The sequence below is a fragment of the Gymnoscopelus microlampas genome (genome assembly GCF_963454915.1).
Source record: "Gymnoscopelus microlampas genome assembly, chromosome: 10".
NCBI classification, from domain to species: domain Eukaryota; kingdom Metazoa; phylum Chordata; class Actinopteri; order Myctophiformes; family Myctophidae; genus Gymnoscopelus; species Gymnoscopelus microlampas.
The window spans coordinates 23,388,074-23,414,171 of NC_139947.1; the positions used below are offsets into that span (position 1 = coordinate 23,388,074).

Sequence of the window (26,098 nt, forward strand, 5' to 3'; positions counted from 1 at the left end):
AACGTAAAATACATTTAAAATAGTGAAAATAGCCGAGCTTGTAGATCTGCTATTTTCACTACTTTTGTGCATCACTCTTGTATGATGAAGTAGGGCATACATTCACGAAAAAAACATATAAAGTTGAAATATGGAGATACAAAATTTCTGCCCATACTGTATGTCCATTGACTGTCCACTCTCTCTTACAATTTGCTGCTAATTTATTCACGTGGTGAATTAGAGTCAGAGTTAAGGGCTTGATATACTTTGTTGCATGCAATGTCAGTACCAAAAATAGCAGATCTACATGCATGCACAGAATGCCTAATGGTGCAATGCGTTGTGAGCTCATATAAGCATAAATATATACGTGTAAATCCGGCTTTAGCATTTCAACTAGTGAGTTTGCTTTATCATTCAAGGTGAACAGCATTGGATTGGTGTACTGTACATTGTGGTAAACAGAGAGCATGGACAATTTACTTAAAGTCTGATATAATAGATGGATATGACCAGATATGTCATCACTCATCATCGCAATGACGGCCTCAGATTGTTTCAGTTGAAAGATCACTGCTCAGACCCTTCAAGTGACAATATGAAAGAGTGGGCCGCCCAAGAACAAAATAATATTGGCAGTCAAAGCACTGTGGGTCATCTCTCCAAGGTGAAGGCAATCATTTGTCTGATATGCGAGTGCTCACATACACACTTAAGTGCACGCATGCGTACACACACACACACACACACACACACACACACACACACACACACACACACACACACACACACACACACACACACACACACACACACACACACACACACACACACACACACACACACACACACACACACACACACACACGCACAGACATTAATTTTGTTAATGTTTATTTCCTTAATCACCTGCTCTGTTAGCTCGCGCTCTGCTCAGGGTTTCAATTAACACTCTTGCTATTTATTTTAGAGGTTGGAAATCTGGGTGCTGTGAATGTCACACTGTTCAGGTTGTCTATCATTGTGAATGTCTCACACGCACACACACACACACACACACACACACACACACACACACACACACACACACACACACACACACACACACACACACACACACACACACACACACACACACACACACACACCACACCCCCCTCTGGGTTTTCACAACTTTTAACTAGTTTCCATGGATACAGCGCAATGTGGTGAAAACAAACCCACAGGGTTGTTAAAGGAGTAGTTCACAAAAAAATTACTTATTTTTTCTATCATATTACACACCCCATGAATAGTTGACTTCATGGAGATCTTTTTGTTTTTGTCGCATTCCTGCGCCAATTATTTGATGACTGGGTCATCATTCAATAGGAGACTAAGCCGGTCATCAAATTATTGGTTTAGGAATGCGACAAAAACAAAAAAGAATCCATGAATTCAAGGCTTCATGGGGTGTGTAATTGATAGAAAATAAGTCATTTTAAAATAGGTAAAATAAGTAAAACTACAGAAGAGTAGTGGACACTAAAATAGCTATACGTAATTAATCAATATTCCACTGAATAACCTTAACCACTAAAACCTTATTTTATATTTTCAAAATATATTTTTTTAAATGCTAAAATGGCTGATCTATAAGCTCACTTTTTATTTAAATTTTCTGTTATTTTATTTCATTGTGTTGTGTTTGTTGTGTTGTATAAATTGTGATATGGATCTCCCTGGGTCTGAAATAAAGATTGAATTGAATTGAATCACTGATCATTCTCACCAAGTTTTAAGAAAGACACATATACGGTAATGGAATGATTATACATTTACCCAGCCACATTTGTGGCAGATTAATAAGTCAGTAACAGTGAGCCAACAAGCTACAGTACTTTAAAAACACTTAATCCCTATAATTAGTTGACCAGATTCCCAAGGGCTCTATAATAGGCCCCCTCCTGTTTTCGATCTAAATATCTTCGCTGAAAATAGCCGATCTACAAGCAAACAGTGCCTCACTTTGCAACATGTTGTGAGCTTGTAGAGTGGCTATTTATGCTGTATGTTAGCTCCAGAATAGGATAGGGTTCAAGTGGTTAGGTGCTCTTAGAGCTGTTGCCTACTAATTTAGGAGGACGATATTTCCAAATCCCCAAACCAGGACACACGCAATGAATTGCACATTCATGCACATGTGCATGTATGCACACACCATAGGTATAGGTGTTTTCATCAGGATAGCTGTCAATTACTTTAGTACTTAGCACACCTAGTGACTGCACCTTTCATCACCATGGATGGTGGTTAGGTAATATTGAGTGGAACAGAACATGATGAATGTTTATAGGCATTGTAAACGAGTATATTTATTATTATTATATTATTATTATTATTATTATTATTATTATTATTATTATTGTTATAATTATTATTATTTTAGTGTTATTTGTCAGGACATCCAATTTGAAACTGGGACAATCCTGGACAAACTGGAATGTCTGGTCAATGTACTGGAACCCAGGCTCAGACCATGTACTGTGGCATATGTCCCTCTCCCTGTGCCTGGGAACATTATGTAATACATGGCAGCTGAGACCAACACATCCCAAGAATAGTGTGTGTGTGTGTGTGTGTGTGTGTGTGTGTGTGTGTGTGTGTGTGTGTGTGTGTGTGTGTGTGTGTGTGTGTGTGTGTGTGTGTGTGTGTGTGTGTGTGTGTGTGTGTGTGTGTGTGTGTGTGTGTGTGTGTGTGTGTGTGTGTGTGTGTGTGCGCGCGTTATTCCAGTGTTCTTTGTGAGAGTAGACAGACAGACAGACACACACACACACACACACACACACACACACACACACACACACGGTAACATATACATACCTGTTGGTACTGTGCTATATGCCCGTATTGAAGACATTGGTTTGCCTTTCTTTAGCCATATTCAGCCCTCACGCACGCACACACGCATGCACGTACGCACGCACGCACACACACTCAAAACAAATATACACATATACACAAAATGGCATCTGTGACCTTTGCGGAAGTGACTCAATGTCACCGGTGAGACACAGGGATTACAGACAGTTGGGTCAGATTCACTTTTAGTAGTCCCCACACACACACAAATCCCTCTGTCTGTTTTTCTTTCGTCTCTACCGCTGTTCTACGAATTTCTGCATTCCTGATCTGCTCCCAAATTCCCTAACCTTATTACGAACCCCTGTCACTCACTGTATAGTACATACACCCATGGCGGAGGAAACCATGCAAGGCACCAACCTGCTCATCGGGAGCAATTAGGGTTCAGCGTCTTGCTCAAGGACACTTCGACATTAACTCTGGGGGAATCCAGGATCGAACTGGAAACCTCACGGTTCCCATCCGGCCACTCTACCCCTGAGCCACTGCCGCACTCTGTCATACTCCTCCTGCCCAACACTCCCTGCTGACAGGTGCCGCCCCAGCCCGTAGGAGTACGTGCAGTGACAAATATCATCCTCCCCGCCCAGCTTCCTTCCCCCAAACACGGGCCAATTGTGTTCGTATAGACGCTGGACAAAGCCTGAGGCACCACAGTCGATTCAAACCTCAAGGCTGAGCGGTGGTGGGCAGGTACTTTACCACTGGACTGCAATGTACTATGTATTGCTTTATTTAAAGGGATGGAGAGCAGAGAGTAGCTACTTAAATCCAACCAAGTTCTGTTCACCTGCCCTGTTTTACACTGACACATAACTAACACTAACACGACACTTATTTATATTATATATCCTTTATTGTTGTTATGTTGTGTTCTGTTAGCACAGTTTTGCGGACCTTGCTTCGCTGCATGGACCTATGAGTATCAGGCTCGGCTCCAGGATGAAATGACTGAGGGGGCAGATGGAAAATGGCGAGGGGGCACATCATTTTTTATATAGTAAAACAATATGTACATAAAACTTAAACTGAGGGGGCAGAATTTGCAACGGAGGGTGCCAGGCCCCCTCTGGCACCCCCGTGACGCCGGGCCTGATGAGTATTTATTTACAAATTCTTACAAATACATTCTCTTGATTCTTGATGACATGAATTCATAATACACCTTCCAGGATGATATATCAAGACTCTACAGAAAATGGCTCTGTTTCAGTATATAATAGATTGTGGGTTTGGTTTATATTGGTGTTAATTCACTCTGCAGTTGATCATTCAGTCATTTTATTATCGCAAGCCATTTTCACTTTCAACAACATTTCCATTTCATAATTGTCTGCTCTGTCTTCTTTGTTGGTTGTTTTAGAGTGGGGGTTGACTTTAAACACTGCAGGCTTGTTTGCCTCTTCTCGTTATCTCCACCCGGCTGAAGGCAATTTGGGTATGGTGTTTTCTACTGTGTGCGAGTCTATCTATGTGTTTATCCGCAGCTAATCCTGCAAACTGCTGGACCTATCAGCGCCATATTTATTTTTATATTTAACTTTAACTGTGTAATGGCGGTTGGATTTGGCTGAAATATAGAATCTTACGTCATATGTGACTGATGTCATAGGCTGGCTACATTTCCTGGCAGAGATACATCCAGTATGAGAGCATGAATATCTCTATAGTTCACACTGCTTTCCTTTACGTCGTCATCTTCCATTAACCCCCCCATCTCTCACATTTTCCATCTCTCCTTTAACTTTCTCTCAGCTGTCATACTGTTCTCTCTCTGCCCTGACACCCTCTCAGCTCTGCCCGATCAACCTACAACCCCCCCCCCCCCCAACACACACACACACACAATTACAATCTCTCCCTCCCTCCCCTTCCAGAATAGCAGCCAGGGTCTTGACTAACACACGGGGTGGGGTGGTAAGGTGTGTGTGGGGACTCGGGAGGGTGGGGGGCAGAGAGGTGGTGAGTTGCTAGCGCTCGATTTAGAACGTCAACAGGGAGCTGGAGGGTTTAGGCTGATGGGGATAGAAGGATGTGACACTGTCTGCCGTCAATTATCAAAATTGGATGCCCTTTCATCTACAGTTTCAAAGGGAGCGGGCAAGACTTCATTGCCATTTTTAAATGTAGAGGGGGGGATGCCTTGAATTAAAATGTCTCGATTATGGTGATGGAACATAGCTGCCGTAGACATTAATGTCTACGACAGATCATTTGTTAAATTATTCATTGATTCACATATTGGTTCTACAGTGGAGGTGGGGGTGTTGTCATGCATTTCATGTATACGTTTTGAAATTAGTGCTGAAAGACAACGTTTTCTTTTAACTGCCCATTTCAAGTCAATACATTTCCTAACTACGCTAATGGGCACATATTTACAAAGTCCATAAATGGATTGTATTATTTCTCAGTCAGCAGCACTGCCTCACAAATTAAAAAGTGGAGACCGGTCATAATGTCCTGTGGTTCCTATACAGATATTAATAGCCACTATATCCTCTCAAAGCTATGCCACCGAAATCCCTAGTACATCATTACCCTGGGATGCCTTTGTTTTGAAAAGCATTCTTTCCACCTTTGTTTTTACTTCATCTTATCATCTGAGATCAAATTAAAGAAAAGTACTCAGGGAGGGACAGATGCTGGTGTTGGAGTGGCATAAAAATCATTGCAGAACTAACATAATTAAACAAGCAACACAAGGGTTGATTGTACCGTTTTACTTGAAATGTTTTTCTGTTTCTTTTCTTTGTTATGTTTGTTTATATATATTGTCAACTGTTTCTCTTGATCTCAAACCAAATAATTTCATTGAGATATGAAGTGAAAATTGTGCCAAAATTAATATTACAAACTTTGAGGCATATTACAAATTGTATCTGTCTCTCTCTCTCTGTGCGTGCGTGCCTGCGTGCGTGTGCGTGCGTGTGCGTGTGTGTGTGTGCGTGTGTGTGTGAAGAGAGGTCTGGGACCCTCACATGGTTCTGCAATGACAGACAGTGTTCATTATTTCTGGACAAGAAGGTTGGCAGCAAATGTTAACAAAAGAGAGAAAACACATGGGCAGCAGAGTTAAGGGGGACAAAAAGAGAGGAGAAGATAAAGCTATTTCGGGGCTGGTGTGTGTCTGGAATGCCAACTGTTGACTCACTGGCTGTTCTCTCTCTCTTTCTCTCTCTCTTTCTCTTAACCTCAAGCCCTTCATTGCCGAGAACTTTTCCGACCACAGACCCTCTCTCTCCCATGATAAATATAGCTCACTATTACCCTTCCCAAACACTCTGAACAGCATGCACACGTGCCCACTACCCTGCCCAGTCACCAGCACACACACCAAAAAAAGGAAAAAACTATACAATATATAAGAGTACTGGATGAGTGCTTACAGATGCAGTCACACACACACACACACACACACACACACACCCCCACAAACACACACACACACACACACACACACACACACACACACACAGAAAAAAACACACAGAAAACACACACACGCACACACAGAAAGAACACACATTGAAAGTGGGACGATAAAAGCAAATCGGAAAGGAAAACGATCTCACACAACACAAATCAGAGGTTTAAAAAGTACACTCAACTACTAAAAGAACAGCAGTGAGCTAGGAGGAGACGGGACACGTCCAGCATTAGGCCCAGCATCCATCATCGCTCCGCTGAGGCTGAAGTGAGTGAGACTTTCTGGAGCAGCATCAAGAACAGCCGGTTCCCCCCGCCTGCCTCTCTGTGTGCTCTCCTTCCTCCTCCAAGTGGGACTCTCTTCCCGCGCTCACCTTCACTCACAGCCATCCATGAGTGGGACCAACTCCTCTGCCTACCGATCGGAGCGTAGTTTCCACCAGACCTCTTCTTCATCCTCATCCTCGTGCAACCCCTACATGGAGAAGAGCAGAGGACTGTTTGCCGAGGACTTTGGGTCCTTCATGAGGCCCGGGACTGACGCCTTGGGATTCTCCAGTAAGTCCGGCACTGATTCTTCTGGCACCACTGTGACGCACACATAAAACAGTGTTAAAAAGTGATGGAAACTGCAGACTGAAGTGACAGCTTAAAAGCATTGCCTGTAGAGAGACGGCTGTTTCTGGTCACATAAGATGTCGGTTAGCACAATGGGACACTGTTTGCTGTCAACTGACTGCATTATGCTGTGTTGCGGGTCCATTTTTTCCACTTCCAGAATAACTTAACACTCAGGATTGTTCTGTGCAGTCATGGAACAAAATGCGTCCAAAGCGAAGATGTTTTTACTGCACATATTTAATACAACAAATCATTGCACAGTGCTGTGTGTGACCCATAACTGTGGCTCTAACCTCTTTCTGGCATCCCTATTTTGGGCGTGTCATTAAAGGCAAATATATTCAAAAACAAAAATGTATTATTAAAAAGATATATATGTATATATATTGGTCTATTTCAAAATGTTAATACTTTTTAAAAAATAGCTAAAATAGCTGATCTACAATTAAGCTCACAAAGTGTCACAAGTGTAACGTATGTTGTGAGCTTGTAGATAAACTATTTTTTGAAATAGTGCTTATTGGTTAATGTGAGCAGCCAGTGTGGTGACTCTGTGTGAACTCTGTGGGCAGCCACTTAGGAATTCATACTACTGTGACATTTGAACTTTCAATAGGGCTGAGTGCCTCTCTTACCAAGTGTATGATGTTGTGGTTTCTCCACAGGGGTTGGAAAAGGCAAAAAATGAGGGGAGGGGTGGGCTGGGTTTGGGTTCGGTAGCAGCGAGGCAGAACAGGATATTTTAGTGCCTTCAGTGCTATGCCCTTAGGTGCTGCAGATAAAAGAGAAGGGTGAGTGTAGGGGGAAAGTTGTGCGCAAGTGCATGTGCGTGCGCGCGCACACACACACACACACACACACACACACACACACACACACACACACACACACACACACACACACACACACACACACACACACACACACACACACACACACACACACACACACACACACACACACACACACACACACACACACACACACACACACAGACAGAAACCAGGGAATGCTGGACTCATTGCCAGTGAGGTGACTTCACACACTGAGAATGACTGGGATGATTACTGCATACGTAAACCAGATGGTTGCTGGGTGACCACTGCGCAGACACACACACACTCATGTCTAGTTTTGGTGGTATGTGCCTGAAATCATTTTTCTTCTTTAGCTCCCTGTCACTGGTTACTAACAGACGTCACTGGCCAGGCAACACTTTGGAATGGGCTGTTCAAATGTATTGTTTCCATGAGCAAGCTATGCAATGACACAAAGTTAAAGAGCCACACATACTATGATATGGGGGGAACCTTTGAAAATGTTCAAAGATGTTCAAAAATGTTTACTGTCTTACGACAAAGTATAAAATAGGGCTTAAGTGGTTAAAAAACAAATGTTGCTTATAGACAGGACAATGTAGAGGCATGCACGCAGAGAGGGGGACACACATGCAACACAAGTCTCCAGCCATGTGGTCAGCTGCTATCGGCACACCCCTTTATCATTAACCTTGAGAGACGTTTCACTCCAATGAAGGTTTAACTTAACAGTCATGTGTGCGACTGTGCGTGCTAACAAGACTTCTACGCATCCATGATGCAACAACACGTGGACTGTGATTGAGCTTTTAACTAACCGGCCATTAATGATCTTGTCTGATAATCCTCACTGGACAGAATGTAAATGGGAGTTAACCACTTAAGTCCAATTTTATACTTTGGCTATTAGAAAATAGCAGATCTACAAGCTCTACAAGTCGTGTTACGACAGGTGGTGAGCTTGTAAATGTGTTATTTTTGAAAATGTATGAAGGTTTTAGACAAATCTTGAAAGAATGGTAAAAATGTGGATGCCATGATTAATGTGGTCATTATAAAAAAAACAATAATCACATAGAATTGCAGGACAATAGATCAATTTTCATACATTTTCACATCTTTCTTTCCAGGTCCAGCTGGGAACATCAAGACTCTGGGAGACTCTTACCAGTTCACAGTTGATGTCCGAGACTTCTCCCCTGAAGATGTCATCGTTACCACCTCCAATAACCAGATAGAAGTCCGTGCAGAAAAGGTAGGCAGCCATCCCATAGATTTTCTATGATCCCATCCGTGGCTTTCTTGTGATAGGCCCACTGAATTTACCCTTACATTAATTATTTAAATCACTATGAATTGAAAATGTTATGCTGTCAAAGCTGGTGTTTGCGGTATAATTTCTCATCTTTGAACAAGAACAAGTCAAAAATGGGACTTGGGTGGTGCACCACCGCGGATAATAGGGGTTCAAATTCTTTGTCACTGTGGTAGAAATTCCTACAGGTTGGTCAAGGTCACCTGTCAGCAGGGGTGTTGAACTATCCCTAGGACCAGACCAACCAGTAGGGGTCAGCAATGAGAAGACTAAACAAGTGTGTGTGGATACTGGGAATTGGCAATTGAATTGGGAGAAAAGGTGAAAATTTATCACACAATAAATAAGTAGGGCTGCAACTACTTTTCGTAGTGATTATTCTATTGATTACTTTTTCGATTCATTGAATAATCGAGAAGTTTTTATATAAAATCGATTATGTTCATTAAAGTCAAATATTGATAATATTTATAATTGATTAAATTGATTAGTTCGATTAACTGCTGCACCCTTAAGAATAAGGGGAACGTTCTGCGAACAGTGTCTGTCTTCTGTGATATGTGATAGCATCATGTCCGCTTCTTGACAGCTGGCTCAGGATGGCACAGTGATGAACACTTTCACTCACAAGTGTCAACTGCCTGAGGACGTGGACCCGACCTCGGTGACATCCTCCCTGGGCACCGAGGGAACGCTGACGGTCACAGCGCGCAGACACCCGGCCAAACATGAGCTCACGCAGACCTTCAGAACAGAGATCAAGATATAAAGAGGGACCTGACTTACTTTCCCATCACATGTTCCCAATCCCTCACTTCCTGTCTTTTGTATGCTACTTCCTGTACTTCCTGTCTTCTCCAACAACACTGCTGTATATTCTGCTGTTGTTGGCCTTGTGGTTTATTACGGTGTTTCCCAAACAATGGGTCGTGGCCCATTTTTGGGTCGCAAGTAAATATGCCATTTTTGGCCAACAACATAAGAAATAGTGAAAATAGCCACGTTTGGGTTTTGAACGTTTGGGTCAAGGGCGACAGGATTTATCTAGGGTCTCGAGCTAAAAAGTGGGGAACACTGGCGTATGATGCATGGAGCGCCCATCTATATGTGTAAAAGGTTCTATGGCTGCACAATGAATCAAAAATTCAAATGTCACATTCATGTAGCCTTGTGAAATTGGCAATCTTATTAGTTTTTTGTTTTCTGAACATTGTACCCATCTCCGTATCCATCAGGCTCACCACATGGCACTTTTCGAGATCCCCCTCTCTCAAGTAATGAGGATTATTGTTCAATTGATTGTGAATTGTAGCTCACCATGGGAGCATATTGCATTATCATCATGCAACATACATCCTTTAGATAGATGCACGGCAGAAACATGAGCACACACACACACACACACACACACACACACACACACACACACATTAGCAAGCTGTCAGTATACTTCAAACACTTGGTACAAAGTTAGTTTACTATACTTCTGATTTAGAAAAGTGTATCTCACTTCTTATAGGACTCACTTCCAAAACGTTATGGTTGCTTAATAATGTAGCCTATTGTATATTAGTTGTGTGAATAAATGTTTCCTTTTTGAATTGGACCTGTGGTCTTCTCTGAACATAACCTGTTGCTGGGAGTCCAATTTTAATCACTTTGCTATAGTAGGGAATGGGAGTTAGGTATACATAACTTATGTTCAGTACTGTTTTATGATCAAATGGAATCATCAGCTATGGACAGTTCAAAAAGAAACCAATGACATCATCAATGGGGATTCCAAGCTAATAGAAACCACAGCCTTTATCTTCCTTGAAAGTTAACATGCTGAAATAGAAGCCATTGTTTTTAAATCAATAATTATTTTGGAGGGGGGAAAAAAACGTTTGAAATCTTGTGATGTCACTGGTATACAGTTTTCGGAACTGTACACAATCCTCCTCTGAGGCACAGAGGGAGTAGAGAAAAATGGTACCATCTAATAATGAATAGTGAGGGCCAAGGTTGAAAATGGGGTCAACGCTGGCTTGTGGTGGACATTTTTGTCAAAATGTTATTTTTGCCATGGACATGCAAATGAGCAGACAATAATATTACCAGAAACACAAAGAGCTAGCCCTAAATGACCATTACAGGTCTGTAACTCTGAGTGTAGGCAGGGTCGTTTTGGTTCCATGTGTACACTCTCAGAGTTCAGGTGGTCCTTGAAAATAAAATAAAAAATCAGAAATCACTGTACTAGTGTACTCCTAATGTACCATAGTGTCATAGTAAATCGGTGTCATACACATTCTGAAGAAAACCTGGAGACTGGCATTCAGTAATGGGGTCTTGATCAAAATAAGAACATTATAATGTTATGTAAAAACAAAATCTATTATTTGCCACTGACAAGGACAAGTCTTGCCATGGACAGATTTGTCCATGTACGGACATATTGATGAGCCCTGAATGGGTGATGACGGTCCTTTACTTAATATGTTTATCCATGTTGTTTTGTTTGTTTTAAACCAGGTAGGTCTGTGATTATAAAGGCCTTGCCTACTGCGCCATCACGTGGTTATTGTTTGCATCACGCTTGGAACGAATCAATTCCATTTGATCGCACTATGATTGGCTAGTTGGTTGTTGTCTTGGCTTGTGACAGACATTCAAGAAGTCATATTTATTAATTTGAGCACGTAAATGGTTGTGCGTAACAAAAACTATTATATATTTTGGCCCAAAAACTAAACAAGAACAAAAAACAGTTCATATATTGCAGTAACTTTCAAGACTACTTTTGTCAAACATTTCTGTCAGAAGCTGCCTTGGAGAAAATATGATCTCCCAGACAACCAACAGCCAATCGCGACACGGCCGCCCCTCCGAGCTATGGGGTTTAAACCTTACCACCAGCGTTGCCATGTCGGCTTATTATAAGCGACTTTGGGCTTCTATTTCTGTAAAGTTGCTTGTAAAATTGGTATTGCGGGTTGCGTTTTTTGTAGAGCTTGTTTATAAAGTGTACTTGCTTATTTAGCCTTGCTTCCTAATGATATAATTATCATTTAAACCAGTGGTTCTCAAGTATTTTCATGTTTTCTTTTGTGCCAGGGAGCATTTGTGTCGCTAGAATGTTTCAAAAAATATTCCAAATATTACACATGGTATTACAAGCTTTTGAAAATAGCAGATCTACAAGTTCACAACGCGTCGTGATCGGCTATTTTCAAATAGTCGACGTTTAAAGTGCTCATGTGGCCTAGTTGCTTCTTTTGGGCTTGTTTCCCTAGACCTGGCTGCTTATTTCTCTCACAAAATATGGCAACACTGCCTACCACCAATATCCATTCGGCCACTATCAATCGATCAGAGAGTGGAAGATGGCGGTGGATCGCGTCTGTGGCGCAAGATCGATCGCCGAAAAACTCGATTGACTTGATTCCAACGACTGTGGAGAAAAGAAAACGGCTCAAAACAACGTGTGACAGAGCATCCGAAGCCCTGAAAGCTACGAGTTTAAAGAGGTAATTCTGTCGCTCGTCTCGATTAAAATGGCGTGTTAAGCCGAGGAGGAAAACGAGGCTGTAGAACGACAGGGATCATGAAAGGCCCTGTGTTGGAAGAACGCGCCATTTTGTTGCTCCACTTGCATGTAGTGTCAGCCCAGACACACTAAATTAATCCCTGAGAGAAAAGGCACAAGGATCGAGGAATTGTAATCAATCCGTTGCATCGTCAAACCAGTGTTCAGAGTAAAGGAGAATGAATGGTTGCAACCTGAAATATTTTTGTCACAATGTTTCCAATACAACATTATTGCAGTGCAAAAAAAACATTACGTGCTCATCGATGCTCGTTGCTTGTAGTCTGACATCGGTTGTGTTATAACCATAGTTATTATCACAATCACGTTAGACTCATAGACTGGTCATTGATTGATTGATTGATTGATTGATTGAATACTTTATTAACAGTTTGCAACAAAAAAAGTACAGTTCAATACAAAAGGATGCTAAAGGGATTAAACCCAAGAAAGCACTATGGCTTGTTTCCATTGGGATTGTGAATTAATTTCATCGAAACATAATGACAAACAATAATATACATTATGCAAAAACATCATATAAACGACTCGAGTAGTAATCTAGAAGAAAGATATGTACAGTAAACAGTTGGGGGGGCGGGGGGGGGGTCATCATTATGTCAATAAATACAATTTAAAGGTAGGGTAAGTGATTTTCTTTGGTTAAAATAAGTGTTAGCTGATTGGCTGAAATATTGTCACCTACCAAAAAAAAAAAATTCTGTTTATTAAAGAGCTGGAGAGACGGGGAGACTCCTGTTACTGAACAACACTCTATAGCAATGGTTACTGTCACAATATAGTGCTTTAACCTTTTAACAAAATACTTTTTGTTTTAACCAAAAATATCACTTACCCTACCTTTAATGTTATATTTTTCTGGTATTAAATGCATTTTCTTCCATCTTCAATCTCAAATTCAAATCTTATCTTGTGGAGATATTTTTGGCACAAAATATTTGCAGATGTGGGTCTGCAGCCAAATACATGCTTTGGAGTTTGGAGGAAAACAGCTTAGTACTAAACACAGCAACATACTGGTAAAGACAATACGACTGGGCCATATATTGCTTAGATATCAATGGGGAATTGTCCATTATAATTATAAACATAGAGTAATAATGACACCACATTTTGTTAATGTCCCCACCTTCTGAACTGTATAACATCCCACTTCGTGACTGTCAACAGGTTTACAGAACCATCCTGCCGCTCAGACTAGTCCAAAAGCCCCAGGAGGATGGACTTCCCATGGCACAGCGGGAAGGTTCTGGAGCAGCTCAACCACCAGCGGCAGCTAGGCCTGCTGTGTGACTGTACCTTTGTGGTTGACGGAGTGGACTTCAAGGCTCACAAGGCCGTGCTGGCAGCCTGCAGTGCTTACTTCCGCACACTCTTTCTGGACCAGAAAGATGTGGTGCATTTGGACATCAGCAACGCAGCAGGTAAGGACCTTGGATTAGGTTGTGTGTTGTAGACCATGCATGTGAGAAGAGAAACATCTCTGTCCCAGCTGAGACAGAGATTGAAGGAAAGTTGAATTCAAGACCACCCTACACGAAATAAAATCCTCCGTGTTACTCTATCTGTTTGTAACTCTGCAAGTGCAAAGTGTTTGTACACTCTCAGTTTGCTGAGAGAGTTGGCTGCCTCCAAGCTTCTCAAAAATATAAGTAACAGGGATAATGGTGGCCGTCAGCTCACTGAGTAAAACAAAAACAATAATTTGGGACCTGACAAAATAATTAAAATGACTATTTTGCAATCATATTGTTTTTTTTCTGCAGCTTTTTAAAAGCTCTGTGGATGTATTATTAATTTATACATACATTTTGTATCAATATCACCTTAACGCTACTTTCCTTGCAGCTATTCAGCGCTACACCACTGTGTAACTAAACCTCTTGAGCTGTTGTGTGTGTGCTTATTATTGCAGGTTTGGGCCAAGTTCTAGAGTTTATGTACACCGCCAAGTTGAGTCTAAGTCCGCAGAACGTGGACGATGTGGTGGCTGTTGCCCACTTTCTCCAGATGCAGGAGATCGTAAATGCTTGTTCTGCCTACCTGTCTATAGCGATGCCACCAGCCCCCCCTTCCTTGGCAGCACCGGACCCTACTGCTGGTGAGTGGAGGCTTCAAAAATGTTTGCCATTACACACACAGTAAAATCCCCAGGGCCATGAAACCATGGCTGATTTTGTGGTGCCTGTACAGGTTAAACACTTAAGAAAGACATGGCAGGCTAGTAAATAACACAGCTGCATCCAATAAAATGAATAATGGGTCTGTTAGAGATTTACAGTAGCTGTACCCAGAGCCATGGGTGTGCCAACTGCAAATGTACAAAAACATTGAAGCATAGACAGTAGTCAGCAGTATTGTCTATGCTTGCACATTGGCACACCTAAATCGAACACACCCAGTATTAAACGTGTTAGCTGCAACTGCGTTACATGCACGGAATGCCCAATATTGCTTGTCCCTAATAATTATCTCCGTCCAGCGCTACAACACAGAACAGCAAGCCTATACAGGCGCATTTATACATTGAGTTATGCCTTTGATAGCAACATTATTTAAAATGGTTAATTTGGCTACATTTATATACTGTACTCCAAGAGTTACAAAAGTACAATGAACACTGAGGATTTTACTGTGTAGTTTAGGCTATGCCATCAGATGAACGGATTCCACGCCAAAGCATATTTGATATTGGTAAACTTGTAATTTTTACTTGGAAGCCATCCTGTACATTTGACTGTCATTGATTATGATACAACAGGGCTACACTGAATGCCATTTGGGCCATAAAATGCATGGATTTGGCTGTAAAATCATAATTGTCTAAGTTTGTACAAAAGGCCAATGTCTTGATTTTCTTCCAAATGCATTGATCTGTCAGGCTCTGTAATGTTTAGCCCTTTTTGTCCTGTGTATTCAAATACAGGATCATTTATGTTCTCATCTATGTGTTTTGGAAAAGAGAAGGCTCTAATTCCAAGGCACTGTTTGAATTTTTTCATTTTCTTTACACATCAAAAGAAAACATGGAGGGTGAGCGTAACCTAGAGAATGAGCTGTCAGAGGAGGCCACGCGAGTAGATGAGACTCCAGTCACAGAGAACGAAGCATCCGAAGTCATTCAAGAAGGCTTGAAGGAGGAGCCTGTTCCTGATACACCACAGGCTGCTCCCAGCACCCCTGTTAGAACACACTCAGGGCGAGGACGACCCCCAAAAAGTGCCACCCCCGCTGCGCAAAACAAAACAACTACAGAGAACACAGAAGAAACCGTGGCAAAAGATGTTCCTGAATTTCAGGATGACCCCTCAGATGCCGACTACACACCCAGTCAGTATTCTGTTCTGACATCATTTTACTATATATATATATATATATATATATATATATATATATATATATATATATATATATATATATATATATATAGAGAGAGAGAGAGAGAGAGAGAGAGAGAGAGAGAGAGATTTGTATATTCACTCATGACTATTATATATCTCGTAGTGATCATAGTTTGACAAACTAAACTTTCTTTATTTTATTTAAATTTTATACCAGAATCACCAGTTAAGGCGGCAGGCAGGTCGTCCTACATGAGCTCTCGAGGGAGGAGAATTAGAAGGGCTCCTCGACGAAACTTCCCACCCGGTGAGACTGCCATTAACTATTCCTAAGTCCTTGAACAGCATTTCAATGAGAAGGTGATAGGAGGGGCCAGGGGGGTGTCAGTTTTATATCGCTCCATATGCTCACCTTCGTAGACAATGACTCGGATGAGGAAAGCACTCCGAAGGCTCAGAAGGAGGAAAGGAAAGCGGAGGCCCTAGGGGAGGAAGTATCAACGGAAGGAGAGGACATCGCGGAGGACGCAGCCGGAGGGGAGGCCGATGACGAGGTGGACGGAGAGGAAGACGAGGACCTCGACGACGAGACGGAGGAAGAGGATTCAGGTAGCGGACGAGAGCAGAGGCAGGGACAGCCAGGAGCCATTAGCAGCCGGTCGGAGTCCAAGCCTTATAGCTCTGTGACTCACAAATGCGAGGTGAGGACTGCATGTACTGTATGCATGTGATTATGATGACTCGATCTGTTTGTTGTCGGACAATGGCTTAGAGACAGATCGTTTTCATGGTAAATAACCTGGGCATGCTAACGCTGGCTTCTTTTCCAGGACTGCGGGAAGAAGTTCACTCACACAGGCAATTTCAAGAGGCACATCCGCATTCACACAGGGGAGAAGCCGTTCAGCTGCCGTGACTGTCACAAGGCTTTCTCAGACCCCGCTGCCTGCAAAGCGCATGAAAAAACACATAGGTTTGGCCTTGTTTTAATCAACCTTCCAATTCATAGGTACCCTATAGAACTAGTGTTTTTCATAGGACGTTGTTAGGCATCCCTGCATTCCTTGCTGAAAATGATGGTTTACACAGCATGTTAGTTTTGGGAATTGAATCCCTCTCAATTCTTTTGATGTTTTCCCCTTTTTCCTCCCAGTTTAGTCGTTCTGCCAATTCCCACTTCCCCTTGTATTGCATGCCACTGAACCCTACTTGATTTGTTTGTTTGGGAGAGTGTAGGCAAGCACATGTTACCTTCGATACCTGTGTAGTCGCTAGCCGCTTTTCACCTGCTGTAAGTGGGGAATTTCACCAGGAGGACATACAGTAACGCATGCAAAGTAACACGTTATCCCTCCCAGTTAAGCTCCCTGCTGACAAGCCCGTAGGAGTCACTAGCGCAGGAAAATAGTTCAATAGTTCCCCACCTCCTGCGAACACGGGCAGTTGTGTTCGTCAGAGCGCCTGCCAAGCCTGAAGCACAGTGGAGGACTCAAGCCCTTAGTTTCTGTGGTGCACTTTTTCAACAGCAACTGTTTGAGATTTGAAGTGTAGCCGTAGAAAGGTTTAGCCATACAGGTTATTGACTGATCTGGAAAAGCAAAAGTTTTTTTGTTTGTGCAACATCAGATAATAATCATAATCGCCCCTTGTCGTTGCCTCCTAGTCCACTGAAACCATTCTGCTGCTCCACCTGCGGCAAGAGCTACCGTCAGATCAGCCTGCTCAACCTGCATCGCAAGCGCCATACAGGCGAAGCGCGTTACAGCTGCGAAGAGTGCGGCAAGCTCTTCACAACGTCTGGTAATCTGAAGCGCCACCAGCTGGTGCATAGCGGGGAGAAGCCATATCACTGCGACTTTTGTGAGAGGGCCTTCTCCGACCCCACGGCCAAGATGCGACACCTGGAGACCCACGACACCAACAAGGGCAACAAATGCCCGCACTGTGACAAGCGCTTCAACCAGGTCAGCGGTCAAATCGATGTAGAATCAGTTAACATGAATGAATTGATTGCATGTTTGTGATGGGAAAGTTATTCCTTTTCAAGTCAATATATTACCTTATCTGGTTATTTATGTGTTGTTTTTTGCAGATAGGGAATCTGAAGGCTCACTTGAAAATTCATATAACAGACGGTCCTCTCAAATGCAAAGAGTGTGGGAAACAGTTTACCACTTCAGGTAAGATTTGGTGGAAAGAGCCGAATAGATAGTACATTATATAGATGTTCTGTTCCATAATGATCTTCTGTTTTTGTTCACCAAGAAAAGGAGAAGAAATGGGCACCTGCAGAAGGACATATTGCAAAAGCAGTCGTACTTGACCATCTGTTTATTATTATTATTTTACTTTTTTAGGAAACTTGAAAAGACACTTGCGTGTTCACAGCGGAGAGAAGCCTTACGTCTGCATGCACTGTCAGAGAGCTTTTGCTGACCCCGGGGCCCTGCAAAGACATGAACGCATCCACACAGGTACTTCAAATTCCATTTGTCCAAAAAAAAAAGTATTCTGTCACTTTTTGCATCAGTATCAGTATCAACAAAGGTCTGCATTTCGCTCTGACACAGTAATTCATCTTTGCAGGAGAGAAGCCCTGTTTGTGTGTTATCTGTGGCAAGGCCTTCACCCAGGCCAGCTCGCTTATTGCTCATGTCCGCCAGCACACAGGAGAGAAACCCTACGTTTGCGATCGCTGTGGCAAAAGGTCAGATTCTTCTCACACAGAAAGTGCTGTGTGAATGGTCATCTTATACAGAAATGCTCTCACCTAGGGAATACACTTAAGTGTTATAAAATATAGGAAGAGAGATACATAGATTAGTCTATGAATGTTTGGCCTCTCTGTGCAGTCTTTAGCTTTAGCTGTGTGTGTGTGTGTGTGTGTGTGTGTGTGTGTGTGTGTGTGTGTGTGTGTGTGTGTGTGTGTGTGTGTGTGTGTGTGTGTGTGTGTGTGTGTGTGTGTGTGTGTGTGTGTGTGGGCTAGTTCGTGAACAAAGTCGCACAAATCACAAATGCAGTCCTCATGGGCATGTTTAGCCAAATGGAAGTTGGGAGCATTATAAATACTTAATCTAGAAGTACATACAGTGCTTCACAAGAACGATGTTGATTAAGAGATTAACGAGATTTACATGCATAGATTATCAGATACATTTCAACTGTCACACTTAATGGGTTTGACTTCACCAGCTTTTTGTCTATTTTGTAATGTCACGGACATAGCATGAGCTGTGATTGGTCTACTTTTGAGGAGACAAAGATATGTACAAACAAACCCTGAGCTAGATGGCTTCGTCTGGCCACGCTGTAAAATTGAGGTTTTACCCAAGGAATACAAGTGCACAAATCACTGTAATTTACAGTGACAAATTATCACAACCTCAAAATTCCTTGAAAGTCTCTTCTAGAACACGTGTCACAAGGCTTTCCCATTTATTTTTAAACGGAGTATGGCAGTTAACCGCTTTAACCCTGGCATCCCTATTTTGGGCATGTCAAAAAAATGGCATAAGAAAATACAAAAAAGTGGCAAAATAGCTAGAAAGGCGTCGGATGGCGACACATGAGCTTGTAGATCGGCTATTTTTTAAGTAGGGTTCAAGTAGTTAATCATCAGCTTGGTGTTGCAAGTGCTTTGGTTCCCCAATCATGTCTCTGTACAAATAAAGTAGACCAAGAATGAGATGTCTCCTCTTCTTCTCTCTTTGGACAGGTTTGTCCAGTCTAGTCAACTTGCCAATCATATTCGCCATCATGACAACATCCGTCCACACAAGTGCCAGATGTGCAACAAGGCATTTGTCAACGTGGGAGACCTCTCCAAGCACATCATTATTCACACAGGTACTGTAGCAATGATATAGTCAGTCATGTGTATAGTTGTATGGATCATTTTAAATGTTGCTTCTCCTATTATACTCTGGAGAAATTACCTGAGAAAAACACATGTGTACAGCAATACAGTAATTATTTTATACTGTATTTACTCATTCCGGTTATTATCCTGTCAGTAAACATTCAGGATGTATCCCTGTAAAGTAAGTACCCTGTGCAAATGGTAGTTACATATTTTTGGACAGGGATACAGATAGTTTTCATGGGCTGTACATTTAGACTTTGCAGTCTTTAGCACATTTAAAATGTATAAACCTTTTTAGCACATTTTTGGCAAAATGTGCCCCTCAACATTCTTTCAACCAGCTTCAACCAGTTGCAGAATGTAGAAGTCATTTTCATATTACACACTTCTGACAACACACTGCATTAAAAAAATATCTTAATTTTTAAGACCTCTGGCATTATGAAAGGTGATGCAAACCTCATTAATTTTGAATGTACTGTACCTCCCTAATCTGGAATCATTTATATGTCTGTAAAACATTGCTCTGTCTCCCTACTGATCTTGCAAAACAAAAGTGTTGCGACTAACTATTTCCCCTCTGCAATCCCCTCCATTCTCCTCCTCGTTCAGGAGAGAAACCTTTTCTGTGTGACAAATGCGGTCGAGGGTTCAACCGCGTGGACAACCTGCGCTCCCACGTCAAGACCGTCCACCAGGGCAAGGCCGGCATGAAGCGACTGGTGGTCGGCGGTTGTGAATTGGACGAGTGTGTCGACGGCTATGCCGGTGCGTCCACCTCCGACAGTGAGATCAACATCGTCACGGTGACCACGGAAGACATCGTCACCCTGGCAACAGAGGCCCTGGCTGCCAGTGCTGTAACACAGCTTGCAGGTCAGACGTGTGTGTGTGTGTGTGTGTGTGTGTGTGTGTGTGTGTGTGTGTGTGTGTGTGTGTGTGTGTGTGTGTGTGTGTGTGTGTGTGTGTGTGTGTGTGTGTGTGTGTGTGTGTGTGTGTGTGTGTGTGTGTGTGTGTGTGTGTGTGTGTGTGTTGGTAGCCCCTCTAAACTGAAGGGAAAAGTACTTAGTAGTGCCAAGCTCTGTTCTCAGACAGAGGAGATATTTGAAAACATTACTGAAGAAAGTAACACTAGCATACAAGAGGTTAGACAATGCTGGGTGCTGATCAAAACTTGGTCCTAGGAATCACTAGAGTAATTTAATGTGTTGTTATTGTAACATGGCAGTATGAGTGCGGGTAGCCAACTACTAATAATCTAATATCTTGAAAAGCACCTGAATACACACTATAACTCCTCACACAGTTCGTTGTACAAATTAAATTGTAAAGGCAGAAACATTCAGTACAAATAGTAATCCACTTTATTCACGTGATGTACAAAATTTAAGAACATTTAATGGCATTTCATAGATGAGGCATCAACAGGATAAAAAGATATGGACGGTGGTTCAACAGTATAAATTGTACCTCTACAGAGTTCGATGCTGAGGCTTACCAAGGGGGAAGGGCGGACTGGCTAGCCAGCCCAGGGCAGTGGCACCCCAAGCCATAGCACACAAAATGAAAATTGCTAAATAATCTAAACTGAACAGCACACAAAAAAGAAAAGGGGATACCATCACCACTACTACACACGGCCGTAAAGCTGTTCAGATGCACAAGATGCAACTTCCCACCAGTAAAGCAGCAGCGTTGTCTCCTTTTCACCAAGCCCTGAAAATACAAGCGGCAGTATTGGCCTACTATTTAATAATGCTTAAGATCAATGAGACAAGAACACAGAGACAGACAGATGTAAACCTGCCGTGCTTTCAAGGGCAAAACGTACAGTTTTGCAATGCCGGCATTTGCAATGCGCAGTGACCAGGTAGTAGAGACAAACTGAAACAAGAACAAAGAACATGTTAACGTTCACTGTAGTGCCACATGACACCAAATGAACGTGTTATGCTGCGGAGAGGGGCGATAACCAACATACCTTCTCTGCGTGGTCAAGTTACACACACACGCGCAGGAGTGGATAACTCGAGGAGGAAGTGCTCTCCGTGGAGAGACAGACAGTAGCACACAGGGGCTAAAATTACATGAAACAAACGGTCAAGTTCATGACCATAACATACTATATCCAGGCAATCCCTAAAACAGCAAGATGGAGAGACATGCCTGCGCTGATGCGTAATGAATGAACAAACTGAAGCCCAACGGGCCAGCTTTGTTTGAGGAAACAAGGTCAGTGAGGACACACACACTCCGAGGACAAGGGTGGCGACAAGCACACACAAACGAGAGGAGAAATCTAACGTGGACAGAAGGTGCGCTGCCTTAACAGTAATCTGAGTTCCCAGAAGTTTTCGCCAGCTCTGGCGAGGAACTTCTGGGCCAGAGCCCTTGTATTTGTGGGCGGGATGTACCTTACGCTCTGAATCTGAGCGGACACGCCTCTTACCGGTCTGAGAGCTGTGCAACTCGTCTAAAAAGTCCGACGAGAGGCAAACAGCAGTACACAACAATGGCGGCCGAAATTTCTCAAGGGGAAATTGTTTCCCGTCGATCCTATTTAGATGCAACACCCACTGCATGTGGATCCCGCCCCCTTTTCTTCATTGGCTGTTGATTTGAATCACAACGCAGTGGCCGCGCCCCTGCTGTCCAAGCTCCGACGCTAACCCTCCCAGACTACCTTAACAGTAACAATCAGCCCACTGATGAGTGGGAGACAACGCCCATTCTGCTACATTATCATGTACTTTTGGGTGATGAGATTTGTCGTACTTCTTTGTGTGTGTGCGGTGTAACTTACTCTTGCAATCTGTCCATACACAGTGGTTCCCGTGACTACCTCCGTGTCTGCAGATGAAACGGAGGCTTTGAAAGCCGAAATCACCAAGGCTGTGGAGAAGGTGCAAGAAGCAGGTGAGCTGCAGAGAAATACCTGTCTCCACCTCAACCACTTGAACCCTAGCATGCCTATTCTGGGCATCTACAAGCTCACAACACGTCACAACGTGTTTTGAGCTTGTATTTCGGCGAAGAGATTTGTTGTCGTCCGAAAAAAGAAGGACAAAGTACTGAGCCGATCCCGATCTGCTTGTTTCAATTATTTTACTAAGTATAGAGGGTTTAAGTGGTCAAAAGTCATAGCGTCCCTTTAAGCAACGTAAGTATGGACTCAAACATGAAATTATTACATATCATCACACAACAATAAATAACCCCCAGCAAATGAGCTTGTTTATTGATGTACAGTATCTAATAGTAATTGATGATTTTCTTTCTTTCGTTGCATATTTTCCTCCACACAGACCCCAACACTCATATCCTGCTTGCCTGTGACTCGTGTGGTGACAAGTTCCTGGACGCCAGCTCTCTCGCTCAGCACGTACGCATCCACACAGCTCAGGCCTTGGTCATGTTCCAGGCGGACTCTGACTTTTACCAGTACACCACAGCAGCTGCTGCTGTGACTGCTGAGGGGGTTACCACCGCAACCTGGCAACCAACCACTGCACAGGTCATCCAAGGAGGGGAACTAATCTTCCGCACCCAGGAAGGAGAGGTGGAAGAGGAAGGTGAGGGAGACGCCGTGGAAGAGACCGAAGGAGAAGGGAGAGAAGAGGGAGAGCCCCAGGAGGAGGAAACGGAAGCAATGGGAACTGAGCCCAGGACGGGAGGGAAAGATGACACTGCTGTCACTGAGGAAGAGCAGCAAAGAGAAGAGGGGATGGAATGTGAGAGCGAGTCATAGAGTAGCAGTGTTTAGAAACTTTTATGAAGTATAGGGCAAAAGAGCCAATTCAAACTGCAGAGTCGGGTAGTACGGTAAATGGAATGAGCTATCAAACGCTTCAGCATTTTGTAAGCTCTTATAACAATAATAATAATGAAATTGTCTTAATGCCCAGTATATTACCAGAGGTCTGCCCTAATTTATTAATCTAAATTTATTATTTGATTATCCAGCCATGAAATGTACATTTTTATTTCTGTGGTTTGGCAGATATTATTGATTATTGTCTGGTGGCTCAATCAGTTATGCACAGACCATTATTACTCCTTTTGAGTGTGAGGATCCAGTTTGAATCAAGGTTATTAATATAATATGTTGTTTTATACAATTTATTAGTTTTCATTTTAATTTAGTTTTTCCTTTTTCTTTTTAATTAGAGTTTTCGTTTTAATTCGTTTTTAAAGTGGGTTTGCTAATTTAGGCAAGCCTGTGACTTGTTTTGAAAGGCTTTAGTTTTTGTTTAGTTTGTTTTTATTTTTATCATTGGGTTTTTTTAACCATAATAGGGGTATTTGTTGGGATGAGATTCAAAAAGGTCAGACAAAGTATATTTTATATCCACCCAAAAATACTAGTGCCAGATTAAAACTATGGATATTTTCTCTATGATTTATGTTTATTTTAGTTTTGTAAACACACAATGGTGTTTCAGTTAGATTTAGTTAGTTAGTTTTTTGTAAACCCTTTTTTAAATTTTATTTTTGTTATTTCAATAACCTTAGTTCGAATCTGACCCCATCTTGTCTCGCATGTCTCTCCTGTCTCTCTCTGCCCTTGGTTTCCCGTCTCTCTACACTGACCTATCTAAAATAAAACATAAAAATGACAAAAACACATAAAAGTATACATATATAAATATATTGATTCATGATGGCACAGAATCTTAGATTCTTTCCAAAGTTAGTTGTTATTACTTGTGTATTTATTTTGTATACTGAAATGGAGACTTTGACATAATCCTGAATATAACTAATGCAACAATATAAAAGGGTAGATCGAATCACAAAGAAGGATTGTCCTGTGTTATTTTCTCCATTTATTTTCTTCAAATGGTCCAAATACTGAAATACTCAGTGTAAAGTATTTTCATGGAAATCACAGTGTATAGAGGCCATGTACTGTATATTACTAGTAGGATAGCCTCCAGATGTCTTGTCATGAGCATGTGCCGGCAGACCTTGTAAATGCTGTGCATGTTGATTCTTTTTTTATGTGTCCTTCAAAGAGCTCTTACGTAGTAAGCTTAACATAAAAAACTTGCTAACATAAAGTACGTTCACTCCAACTCGTGTCCAGAATAAATTACTTTTCCCTCTATGGATTTATTTTTTGTATTGCTGTTATGTATTTATTTATGTGTCACTAGCAAAGATTTATTTACATATTGGTTCATTCCTGCAAATTATTGCGAAATTATACCACACCTACTGTAACCCTAATCCACAGATAGGTAGAATCATTGTACGTATAGCCCTGTTTGTACATCTTTGAAATGCAAATAAAAATATTTTGCCATAACGTTTTACCCTCAAAGTACATCTTGATTACATTGTACTACTGCATTTATCACATGTATTTGTTCCAAACACAGACTTTGCGATACTATGGAATATGTTGCCATCTTTTTTTACTCTGAAAACAATCTGGGAAACCATTCGGTAAAAGGAGATTTTTTTTCCCCCCTTTGTTTGAATCTGTCTTGAGAGATTACACTCAAAATAGCTTTTGATTTCATTGGTAGTGCATTAATCATGTCATTTAAATTTATAACAAACTTTGCCATACTACAAAACATTTTTTCCTGCAGAGAGTGGTGCGAACAGTGCAGCGCATCGTAGGAGGGGAGTTTCCCCCCCTCCAGGATATACACGAGAGACGTTTTGTGGCTAGGCTGAAAGCATCATCAGGAACATTCACCACCCCAGCTATAGTCTGTTCAAACCGCTGCCGCATCCACGGCCGGGCATTATGATACAGGAGCATCAGGGCAATACCACCAGACTCGTGAACAGTTTTTATCTAGCAGCAATTAGACTGCTGAACAAGAGCTAAGTCTGGTGACACTGCACGGACTGAACTGAAATGTGTTTTAAAGGGACTCCATTTATATACGTACATTCATGACTCTTATTGATTATGCACTTTAGACACATTAATTGTATTATGCAGATGAGTCATCTATGCACTTTATGCCTCTCTCTTTTTATGAGATGACTCTATATATTTTAACTGCAATGATGAGCCTGCTGCACCACTAAGAATTTCAACCACCTTACTTGTAATGTGATGTGACAATAAAGATTGATTCTTGATTCTTGCAATAACTTTTTACTCTTTAAAAAGCTTTTCATTATTATTGGTAGCGCCAATTCATTCAGTACCAATTTGGTATGTATGACTTTATCCCACTCTTCGTGGTTCTACATTGTTAGAATAAAGCTTTC

The 26,098-nt window shown here is 42.0% G+C and overlaps 2 protein-coding genes across 2 annotated transcripts; both read left to right on the top strand.

The window, feature by feature from the left end:
* The first annotated feature begins 6,285 nt into the window (after window positions 1-6,285).
* On the top strand, window positions 6,286-10,673 carry hspb7 (heat shock protein family, member 7 (cardiovascular)). Its single transcript, XM_084069135.1, has 3 exons — window positions 6,286-6,873; window positions 8,885-9,009; window positions 9,659-10,673. The coding sequence occupies exons 1-3, from the start codon at window positions 6,708-6,710 to the stop codon at window positions 9,836-9,838; spliced, it is 471 nt and encodes a 156-aa protein (XP_083925261.1). The 5' UTR covers window positions 6,286-6,707; the 3' UTR covers window positions 9,839-10,673.
* Window positions 10,674-12,405: 1,732 nt separating this feature from the next.
* zbtb17 (zinc finger and BTB domain containing 17) lies at window positions 12,406-25,162 on the top strand. Its single transcript, XM_084069844.1, has 15 exons — window positions 12,406-12,581; window positions 13,832-14,085; window positions 14,577-14,762; window positions 15,683-15,991; window positions 16,220-16,309; window positions 16,423-16,703; window positions 16,833-16,975; window positions 17,666-17,966; window positions 18,095-18,182; window positions 18,360-18,476; window positions 18,589-18,709; window positions 19,718-19,848; window positions 20,477-20,740; window positions 22,691-22,780; window positions 23,170-25,162. Exons 2-15 carry the CDS (start codon window positions 13,881-13,883, stop codon window positions 23,610-23,612), a joined length of 2,769 nt encoding a protein of 922 aa, XP_083925970.1. The 5' UTR covers window positions 12,406-12,581; window positions 13,832-13,880; the 3' UTR covers window positions 23,613-25,162.
* Window positions 25,163-26,098: the final 936 nt, after the last annotated feature.